The 11,256-nt window shown below is 47.9% G+C and overlaps 2 protein-coding genes across 2 annotated transcripts; one reads left to right on the forward strand and one right to left on the reverse strand.

The window, feature by feature from the left end:
- Window positions 1-2,236: 2,236 nt before the first annotated feature.
- LOC123073635 (probable ubiquitin-conjugating enzyme E2 23) lies at window positions 2,237-6,450 on the reverse strand. Its single transcript, XM_044496702.1, has 5 exons — window positions 4,473-6,450; window positions 4,208-4,363; window positions 3,619-3,993; window positions 3,279-3,360; window positions 2,237-3,208 (listed from the first exon to the last, which is right to left on the reverse strand). The coding sequence occupies exons 1-5, from the start codon at window positions 6,198-6,200 to the stop codon at window positions 2,529-2,531; spliced, it is 3,021 nt and encodes a 1,006-aa protein (XP_044352637.1). The 5' UTR covers window positions 6,201-6,450; the 3' UTR covers window positions 2,237-2,528.
- A 1,351-nt stretch (window positions 6,451-7,801) lies between these two features.
- LOC123073636 (uncharacterized) lies at window positions 7,802-8,721 on the forward strand. Its single transcript, XM_044496703.1, has 2 exons — window positions 7,802-7,950; window positions 8,063-8,721. Exons 1-2 carry the CDS (start codon window positions 7,898-7,900, stop codon window positions 8,613-8,615), a joined length of 606 nt encoding a protein of 201 aa, XP_044352638.1. The 5' UTR covers window positions 7,802-7,897; the 3' UTR covers window positions 8,616-8,721.
- Window positions 8,722-11,256: the final 2,535 nt, after the last annotated feature.

Here is an 11,256-nt window from a genome sequence, read left to right on the forward strand (position 1 = left end):
TCCTCTCGGCAGTCTGTGTGCGCGTCGAGGACAGCAAGCTTGTGAAGGACGGCGTGCTCATGGTGGGCGGCCCTGGAGGTCAGCACCTTTGCTTGTGTTGTCATCCTTCTTTCCTTTTCTCATTGATTCATTATGCAATCTTAGTATTGTTGATTCTTACATTTTTGTTTAAACTAGGTCTCACCTTCTATGTTCTATCCCTCCAACGCCACCATCTGTGGTGAAACCTCCCGAACCTAGGTATATCCCTAGTACACATAGTCGACCCAGTAGCTTCTTTATGCTCTGCCTTGGCTCCACCACTTGTGTCCCTGCAGTTAATATGTCTTTGCTTTTCCACAGTAAAAGCAAAGAGCTTCAGGATCGTTCTGTGTCAAAAAGAAACTGTTCCAGGAAGACCTTCCTCTGCCTGATTCTACTCAGGCATTGTACAATCTGCCTTATCACATCTTCGCTTGAGGATGCTTGACAAATGCTTGAACCACCTGGGCAAGACGACAACGGATAGGATGTAGAGTTTTGGTTTCTCTCTTAGTTGAACATGCCGTACGTCGATGCAGTAGACCACAGTGTACGTGTTTCTCTGCCAGTTTATGAATATACTTTGTACAGTCTTCTCTAGACACCCAACACCATCACAGAAAGCTCTGATTGGTGCAGAATCCAAGAAAAGCAAACCCGGATCTACTGACTCCCCTTGCTTATGAGTTATGACTAGAGGCACTTTCTTCCTTCACACCCTCACTCTGGTTGTGCCGCACCAAATCCGGAGACCAACCTAATTGAGATCATATTTGTGTAGCAACCTGGTGTTTTTGGGTGCTATGTGATATCTCTGTGTGATCCACGTGTTTTGCTTCTGTTGCTGTGCCATGAGCTGCAACTGCTCTTCGCAAGATAATGTGACCTATGCCCCCCTGCTCTTCTGGTTCTATCGACGTGTGTTATCCCTATGACCTTAGCTATTGTCCTGTAAATTACGTTACCTCCTCATCAAGACTGTATCACGCGTGTGCTTCTTTTGTTGATCATGCGTTCGCCACTTCCATGCTGCTAGCAATTTTTACATACCCTATGTTCCATGCTAGTATCAGTAGGTTATGTACTGATGTAGTTCCATCTGCAACTCTCTTTACTATGGGGTAGAATCAAGTATCTGTAATATATGGGCCTGATGGTACTTTGATCTGTTTTTTTGTTATGTCTTAGGACTCCTGTGTTTAAGGCTTGTTTGATTTCCCCTTGTTGCTATGTATCTTCTTTTTTTATGCCGCCTTTTTTAGTGTTTTTCCTTTTGACCTTAGGTGTGTCTGGTAGTAAGACGATGTGTTTCACACTACTGTTTGTGTCTACTTGCACGGACAACCAGTTTTAAGCTATGTCTCCAGCGAAAGACTATAGATATGTATACGTAGGTACTCCCTCCGTTCCAACATAAGTGCTGCGGTTTTAGTTAAGATACTTTGCATTTGAACAGACAACTGCCTACTTACTATATGTAATATATTGGTTGATGATGTACATGCCCAAACGTTTGCCTTTGATATTGCAAAAGGTTTACCCCCTCCCTCTTGGTCTATGAACTAGTTTGCTGTCAGTTGGCTGCTTTTCCTGTTCTTTAATTTAGTGTGATGGTGATTCTTTCTAATGTTGCTTGTAGTGTACCATGACTGTAGACGAGGGTATCATGGCCGAGAAGCTTGCAGGACTCAGCAGCCCTCTACAAGATTTGGGGTAAACAAAGAATAAACATTGCCTCCTATCTTGTCTACAGATTTGGTTTAGCCAGATTACTTCATCTCAAGAAAACAATAGTAGTAGCAAGATCAACTTTACACCGGTGCAACTAAGATGCAAGTAGCAGATTGAATTCTGAAACGTATAAACAAATGGTGATGATCTACTTGAAGAACATAACCATCTTAATCTAAAGCTTTACACCAAACAGTGTTTTCTATCTAATTATTCAGTTAAACCTCATTTCTTTTGCAGTAACTACTATATATGGGGTATATAAACGGTCATCTGGAAGTGCATGCTTAACCTGCTCTCTAACCTCTAGGCCATCTCCGTCTATTATTGCTAGCTGGATTGAGCTGGATCCAAAAACAGATCTTGCACGTTCTTAAAGCATGATCATGCTCTGCACTATTCAATGAGCATGCTTGGCGATATATAGATGATAAATATAGACAAAATATGTTGATAGATAAATATTGTGTTAATGCATCACAATGATAAATATAGACCCAGCCTTTATATCTGTTGATAGATAAATGATGTAGTCCACAATGATACCTCTCTTGCTGAACTCCTTTTTAATCGAGAAAATAAAGCAAAAAGGAGTATGTGATTGTTGTAGAACAAAAATGTGAATGATTACAAGACCATCACCGTCACCAAAAATCATATATCCACGGACCCCTCTTTTGAACTAACCTGCCCCCCATGTGCAGCAAAGCTCCCACCATCAAACACTCCTCTGTCTAGTGAGTGGTGCTGAGAGCACATGGCAACTTGATTTGCAGCTACTGGAACTCTTCACACCCCTCGGCGCCGATCTCGGTGAACGCTGCCACGAGGCTTGGCGTCATGTTTGTGAGTGCAAGCCTTAACCCAGCCGAGCACGGTCGCTTCCTAGTCGCTTCAGTGGCATGGGCATCGTCAACAACATTTCCCTGAAGCCACACATTGCATGTCCTAAGCACAAATTTTCCCTGACGGCGGAAGTGTTCCTTGATGAATTCCTCAAATCCCCGAGGTGGCCGACGTAAAAGGTGTTGCATGGTCCGGAGGGTTAGTAGGTAAGCATTCTCATTGTAGGGCAGTGCATTGCGGTGGCCCTCCGGTTTGCCGGCCAGTGTCTCATAGCCGGCTTCGTTGTAGTATGGTTGGTCATTGAGGACGAGGCCCTGGATGGAGACAACGACTTGGAGGAGGCTGGACGTTGCTGACGACCAGACCTCGGTGCCCTCGCCACCGAATGTGTTTAGCAGGCTGAGGCACACTGTACCAGACTCGTAGAGGTTGGGATTGAGGCGTAGGCCGAAGGAGTGGTAGTACACTTGTGGTGGAGCATCCGGGTACGACGGAGGCAGCTGCAGATCGAAGAAGAAGAGGCCGTGATCGTATGGCGTCCCGCTCGCGCCCACCATCACCACCCGAAGCAGATCCATGCGGTCCTCGAATGCTCGCACGTAGATGGTTTCTGCACATTAAAGTTGTCTGTTCATTTCTAACCATGCATTGACCGTGTATTTTCATGTGCACCAACATACCTGGTAAGTCTTTCTCCAGAATTTTCCATTCCTTTTGCACCGTTTTGGCCCAACTCTTCCCTCGACTAGCGCCTTGCATTTCCTTGAAAAAGAGAGGATTGATTGAAGTTCTACATTTAGTAAAATTCGTCTTATTATAACTTGCAATATGTTGTGTGGTCATGTAGATATTTTAAGCCAAAGGGATTCAATTTTATTTTGTGTAAAAAGCAAATTTCATTATTAAGCTGCAGATGGATTCCAACGATTGGCAAACCATATTGTGCAAACAAACTTTATTTACTCTAACCTTAATTACCTCCCGTTCGTCATCATCATCTTCTATCAGAAATATAATTACCTGGTCCGTAGAGTCAAGGTAGTGGTGATCCAAAGGGCTGATCTGTAGTACATCGAAACATGGAAAGTAGAATGATTCGTCGCAGCAACAGGTAGCATCTGCATCTGCAGCCTTCGTCCTCTCCTTGTCATAACCGTGGCTGGTCACATCTGCATCGCTAATAACCATTGCAGCACCACCGATGCTATCATCATCCGTGGGCACTGGCAACTCTGAGCTTGGTAACGACGTTGACGAGGGCTGCCAGTTCATCAGGTATCCTTTACCTCGAGCCACCATGTCGCCGGTCAATTGGAGCAAAGACCGGAATGAAAACCCTAAAAGGCTTGTACTCGAAACTGCCGGGTTGACGCCTTCGACATCGTTACCTAGATCCTGAAGATCAATGTCCTAAAATCAGATAACCTGTACTTATAGCCACATCAGTTGAGGTGAATCTATCCATGTAATTATTTATCACAGTATAAGTAGTACTTTTGGGGCCGTCAGGAGAATCCGAAGTAATCCCCATACCTCTTTTTTTTACAGCAAAGTCCCCATACCTCATTGTTTGTCAAAGTGGATAATTTTAGAAAGATTAGATATATACCGTGCTGGCTGCAGCTGGTTCTTCGGGTGCATCATCAATGCCATCGTCCTCTAGCAAGTCGCCATCGATGCCATCGTCCTCTACCCAGTCGCCCATTTCATTCCATAGCTCCATGTAGTGCTCGTCCTTGACAACAGCGATCTCATGGGGCAATACCTACAGCACGCCCAAACAAATCAAGGATGGCTAATGAGTTGAGTAGAGAATTGTAACATACGCAGTAGTTGTAGATGGAAAGGAAAGGTATTAGAAACTATCCACGTACCGTTGACATGCTACCATCACCCCATTTGACTTGGATGTGCCCATTAGGAAGTTCAACTACCCGCCCCACCCATGAAAGATCGGCGGGAATAGCATTTGTCTTCTTGTTTCCCTGTAACGGTGGTGTGCTTTCACCGTCATCTGTTGATCCTGGAGGTAGGAGACGAATGACAATATCACCGTAGTAAGCAGAGTGGTTAGAGTCCAATTTTAGGTCATAAGCACTGACGGTATCATGGCACTCGACCTCCCTAGCCTCATTAGGGTGCCTTGGCGTCTTTAACCATGACACACAAACCGTCTGGTCCTCGTATTGCAGGCTCTTGACGATGCCCACACACTTCGTTGGTCCAATGCCAGCAGCAGCAATGTCGTTGTTGAAACTAGTAGTTGTTGTGCCGCCAACATGGTCTCCTGTAGTGTCAATGACATCATTGTTAAGAATGACGTCGGCGACGACATGTTGCCCCGGGAAGAACTCTTGCTCATTCACGATCCCAAAGGGAACAAGGGTTGCTGAAGGTCTGCCATGTTGCCGTGTGCCGTCCTGCCACAACACATCGACGGTGGTGCAGGTGTTGGCGACGACCATTGGAAACTCCACCTCCACATGTCTCATTACTCGTGGGCGTTGCGCCCGTCTATGGCCCTCAAAGACGACCTTCCGTAACTGCTTCCGATAAAACCTCGCATCATTCTGCTTCGTAGGTGGTACCACCTGAGAGGTTGAAGCAGCTTCACACTCGTCTTGATTGTCTTGTGAGCATGCATTGTATTCCTCCCCCTCCCACTCCTCCCACTCCTCCTCCTTCTCATCATCATCATCGTTGTTGTTCTTATTTTGATCAGGTGTACATGCTGCATGCCCTTTGGCGGAACTCGTTTCAAGAAAAAAACAGCGGTCGGCAAGCCCCCAACAGCAATTGGACGCAGCGCAGAAGAACGTAAGATCGTTTGGGTTTTGGTAGGCTGGAGGAGCGGATGCCTCCACTAGCCCCTTGTCGGTGCCACAATGCCTGGATGCAACCCAGTAGACGAGGACGCCGGACGTCTCCACCTTCATGATGGTGCCTACTTGTCGGTAAGGATGCCAGTAGCCATTAAGCCAACGAGCATCCTTGAAGAGTGAACAAGCGCCTCGCAAGGAGACCTGCTGCCCCTGGTGGAATTGACTGTTCATCTGGTGGCGATGCAAGGTCTCCATGGTGCCGATTTCATGCACTCTCGCCAGGTTCGTGGAATCCGCGTCAGTGATCCTGCAGACAGCTCCGTCATCGAACAACACATCGACATCGATCGACACCTCGACGACGCGGCCGAGCCACGGCCCGGACACGACAAAGTCGCCAAGGTTGAGGCTCCTGACGCGCCTCAGGCTAGACGGGGACACCCCCCTGATGACCTTGGTCGGCACGCCGTTGTTGTCGAGCTTGGCCAGGTTGAGCACGGTGTTGACGCCGGTGACGACGCCGATCTGGCCGCCCATGTCAGATGCCAACCCGACCACCTGTCCGGGGTAGAGGTGGCTCCTGTCGACCACCTTGATGTCACCGACATTCTTGTACACAACACTGTCATCGATGCGCAAGAGCTTGAACGTGTCGACTGGGAGATAGATGTTGTCCACCTGGCCGTCCGGGAGAACGAGGCCACGGTCGATGAGCATGCGGCCGGATTTCACGAGGTCGAGCAAGTAAAGATTGGGAGATGCCGCCGCGGGGACGACCATCGTAACCGACTTTTCCGGCGAGAGCGCGTTCGTAGCACAAGCTTGCGGCTTTGTGCCGATTGCTTTCCGGCCAGAACCTGGTGTCGACTGATCTCGCCGGAGGTTTGCTAGATCTCGTCCGGTGGTGCTAGGTATATATGCTATACCACGTACGGATTGGATTATGGAGTTCCTATATAATACTACTCGGACAAAAGTACCACGGCCTGCTTAATTAATTCCAACAGATCGATCACACAATACGGAAGCTGTATAGATATATATAGAAGAGGCTCCTGAGTTCTAGCCTAATACGGATGAGAGTTTTGTTCCTTATACAAAAGCAACACATTTTTTTTCTTTTTCAAAAAGGACAGATCATAGGCGTCTCGCAAGCGTTCGTCTCCTTGTCCCCCGATCGAAAATTCCCACCGCCCCATGCGACGTGCAGCGCCGATGTAGATGAAAAGAAGGAAGTACACTCTTTCGGGAGATGTAGAACACATCTCAATAGTTTCTTCCTCAGACCTTAGGCGGTCCAAGCAAGCTCTCACTCCGGACTTTACCGGCGACCCTATGGATTCGCCTTCCCTCTACCTTCCGTTCCGGTGAGCGGTGGCGGGGAGGAGAATCCCGATGCCTGTGTTCCGATTAGTATTTTATAGATTAGGGTTGTTTAGTCCTCGTTGATTAGATGAACAAATTCATGATTAATTCCAGTTAGTACTTTATGACTCTAATAGGAAATAGCATGCAACGGTCTAGCATACTAGATGAACAGAAAAAACATGCACAACAACATTGCACATTAACAACAACTATAGGTAGACACATGCACATATCACGATGGACATACGGTTCATTAGTTGATGCGGGATCGACGTTGTTGGTGATGATCTGTTGCTGACGACGATGATAAGTAGCACCGCCTGACTTGGACAGAAGATGACCCATGATGACAAACTTGGGTAGTCGCGCAGAGCGCTTCCCAAAAAGACCTAATTCACGCTCTCCCGATGCAGGATTGCAAGAACGAACGGTTTCGGACACCTGCTCTCCCGCATGCCCGTGTTCGGGATAGAGTAGACTACGGTGACGGCGCAAGTTGCAAGATGAGGCAAAACCCGAGGTGTTTTCGATGTATCTTTGGCTGCGGCTCGGTAGCAGTACATATAAGAGGACCAGAGGCGGTATCGTGTCGCGATCATGATCTCAAACCGACTTAGATTCTAAGTCATATACTCACTGGACAAGAAATAATTAACTTTTCTGCCAAGACATCAAAAAAATAAAATGGAGAAGCGAGTGCGGACGTATGCGTTCTCTTATTTCACTCCTTCACACCTCAATAAGTGTGGTGTAGAGAACCAACTACTAGGTTTTGAGATCCCCTAAACCGAGCAGGTTTTTTTTTTTTTTTTTTGGTGAGACCGAGCAGGTTATACGCATAAAGGAAAGGTCGGTGGATCTATGCTGGTCCGACGGCGCATCGAAGGAATACTTACTATTTTCTGCGTCTCCTCATGTGCCTAATCAGATAAGGACTCCTCCATCTGTACGGCTGGTAGCTTTGACGGGTACGAGTTCGGGTTGGACTTTCTATATATAACCACAATCAGCCTTGCTTTTGTTCTTTATAAAAAGCTCGCCAAGGACCCAGCTGAGTACGTATATCGGCAGGCGGCAAACAGATCGATCGTTGTCGAGGATCTGCTCGTATGGGTGGATTGAAGGAGACTAGCAGCGGCCTAATGGGGAACCGAGACGCCTGGTATGAATTTCAACCTTTTACATTGGTTATTAAATTAAATTTCAGGAATCGATGTACTCCGAATCCTTCGTTATATTTTAAAGTATTAGGAGTCTCTTTTTATATTGTGCAGCAAAAGCCATGGAAAGAAAAAATTCAAGATACCAAGAAAAAGTTTTAGACTTTGCCGCAACGACGAGTATGGTACCTTCCCATTTGTCGACCGGCGCCTTCAGCTCAGGACCACATCGTTGTATCGTGAATCATACAAACGCATCCTTTTAAGATCAGCACTCCAGGACTACAATGAACGCGTGAGGGACGGCATGCTTACTTGGGAAGCTTACGAAGAGCATCGCCTCGCCATCGATAGCTCAATGCAAACTATCAGACATAGTATCCAAAGATACAAAGAGCGCCGTTTGCAGGGTGGGCTATTTTACTTGGCAAATAAAGTAGGCGGAAACGGGCTGACTAACCGTACACACTTGTACCACATGCCTCTCAAGGAAGCGTTGAGGAAACATCGACAAGAAAACAAAAGGAGGAAACAACTATTGAATGCTTTCAACAATTCAAAGAAATCAAGCATCTTTGACACCGTCCTGCAGAGACCGTCTGTGAAAAGGCTAGTCATGTATACAGTGTCTTCCCTTGTATTGGGTTGTGTTATAATTTTTCTATGAAAGGTTACGTGGAATATGTTTCTGTTCTAGGTTTCCTGCTGAGTAAAAAAAAGTGACATCTTCCCTTCTTGAGAGTCCTAGCAGAACACATCTTTCTTCAATGTAAGGGATGTATTATAGTTAATTTCAGAAAATGTGTCGTAACACTTTATTTGTCGCCCTAAATGAACTGTAGAGATCAAAGGTAGTTTTCCCTTCTATGTTAGGTGGATTCGGAAAACAACAGGGCCGTAGGGAATTTTAGTCGAACACACTAAAATCGAGAGGATTTGCTGTCATTGGCTTTTTTTTAATCGGTTTGCTTGGAGTATGTACATTCCAAGTAATTTACCACCTTCACGCCGTGATATGGGATACACCGTATTCTTTTTGGAAGCTGAATCCTTGTTAGGCACGCGGATAATTTGAAAGTTCGCAATGTTCGGTGTTGTTAGGATAGTTTTAGAACATGAAGGTTCACTGTAATTAGCAAACCGACATTAACATTTGCAAATGCCACTAGCAGTTTAGGTTTTGTTTGGTACTGTAGCAACCACTATAACTCTCAACAGCAATTGAAACTTGTATAAATACCCATCAACTAGTGAGAATCATGTTAGTTGATTTTAATCACCTTTATTTCTCACACGTTATACGCATGCCTCCGTGAAATAAGTAGAAAAGAAATGTCACAAGAATTCAAAGGATGAACCCGCATGCTCTTGTCTTTACCTTTGTTTAATTTTTTTTCAAGAGAGCCATTGATTTGCCTTTGCTAGCCGACGCCACCATGTTGACATTCGTCGTTGTCGTGGTTCAAGGCTCCAAGCAGCCACCCTCATCGCCGGCTTTTCGCTTCATACCGATGTCGCGGAATTACCAACCAAGAGAACGCTCACTATGGTGCTCAAATCCGTCGCCCTGCTTCGCTGGCACACCATGCAGGACAAGTACCCGACCGTCACCGCGGACCACGTCGAACCAACGGCTCTAAACTTCGCCACTTTTCCCATTGGGCAGGCTTCTTGCCGGTCGGATGGAACCATTCCTAAGGATTGCATTCTACAAATGAAACAACGCCCATAGGAAAAAAACTCGTGGATCACATTCCTATAAAGCTCCCTATGAATCAAAGCAGCCCTTAGGGCATCTGCAGCCGGACATCTCAAACCCGCCTCATACGTCCGGGCGAGCTGCCCGTTCACTGCCTGGTCACGTTTTTTTGACCCAGACAGCCTCCTCAAACGGCCCTCAAACGCCTAGGCTGACCGGCACCCACCCATATCCAGCCCAAATATGGGGCGGATATGGGCGAGCCCGCCATGTTAGCCCCGGCCCATGCTGGCCCATTCGACCCCCTCAAACGGCCCTCAAACGTCAGGGCTGACCGGCACCCACCCATATCCATCCCAAATATGGGGCGGATACGGGTGCGCCCGCCACGTCGGCCCCGGCCCACGCTGGCCCACCCGACCCCAGATAAATCCGCCCACCATCCGCTAGCCGGACTAAATCCTAGTCACCTGACTCCTCTCCCCTTCGCTTCCCTCCGCCACCCAAGCTCATCTCCGACTCCTTCCGGCCGTCTCTGGCATGGCGGGCAGCGGATCCGAGCCTTTCACCTTCAGATCAGTCGACCTCGAGCTCATCCCACGCAGCCCCGAGGAGGAGATTGTTGTCCGGCTTGCGCTCTGCCGCTCCCGGAAGGAGACCCGTGCGAGGCAGCGCTCGGACTCCTTCCGTCGGGAATCCATTACGCCTGCCCAAATGGCGCATGGATCCGGCGCTAGGCCAACCGTAGCTGCCTCGTCGAAGGCCGTGCGTTCCGTCTGGCGTCCGATCACCCTAGCGGACGCGCAACCCCTCCGGTGGCGTGCGGAGCATGGGGACGCACCATGGGCCTCGTCCAACGAGGCCATGGCACGGTGTGCCCGCCGTGCAAGGCACCGGGCGTGGGAGACGGTGGCAACCCTCGTCGCGATGGACGTCGACGAGGTGGAGTTGCATTCTCTAGCGCCTTGTATGGCGCATCAGTCTGGGCGCCGCAACCGCATCATGGTGGAGGTCCCGGCTCGTCTCAGGACGGATCCGGCATCGGTCTGATGTCCACCTGCACCGTTCGGGTTTCGGGCTCCGGCGAGGAAGAGTAGGGCATGGGAGACGACGGCGCCTTGAGTCCCGTGAGTCGGCTCGTGTCCCATGCCCTACTCTACCTTGCCGGCGACCGGACCAACATTCTGAGGAGTGCAGCCAGCCGCCGGACATGGCCACGGCGGCCCCGGGCGAGCTCCGCTTAGATTAGGTTTTACGTTGCATGTAGTAATATGGATTTGAGGTTTCTAATTTGAGATATCCAGATATGTAATTCATTTTTTGAGGCGTGACTGATCACTGTCCGCGGACGCGTCCAGACGCGTCTGTGGGCATTTGAAGGGTCGGATTTGCCAAGTCCGGCTGTAGATGCTCTTAGAAGTAGTATGAGTATAATTATTTGCGTAGGAATATTTAGTTCTCCTTTCGAATGGACTCATTGGCTCGTCAAAAGAAAAATGTATTAAAAAAGCAAATAGACGAAACCAAAAAGGCCTGCAATAAATAAAAAGAAGAACCCCACGAAAAAAAGAAAGAAAAGAGGGAACCAAGAAGGATAGTTGACCATATC

This window comes from Triticum aestivum, chromosome 3D (genome assembly GCF_018294505.1).
Source record: "Triticum aestivum cultivar Chinese Spring chromosome 3D, IWGSC CS RefSeq v2.1, whole genome shotgun sequence".
NCBI classification, from domain to species: Eukaryota; Viridiplantae; Streptophyta; class Magnoliopsida; order Poales; family Poaceae; genus Triticum; species Triticum aestivum.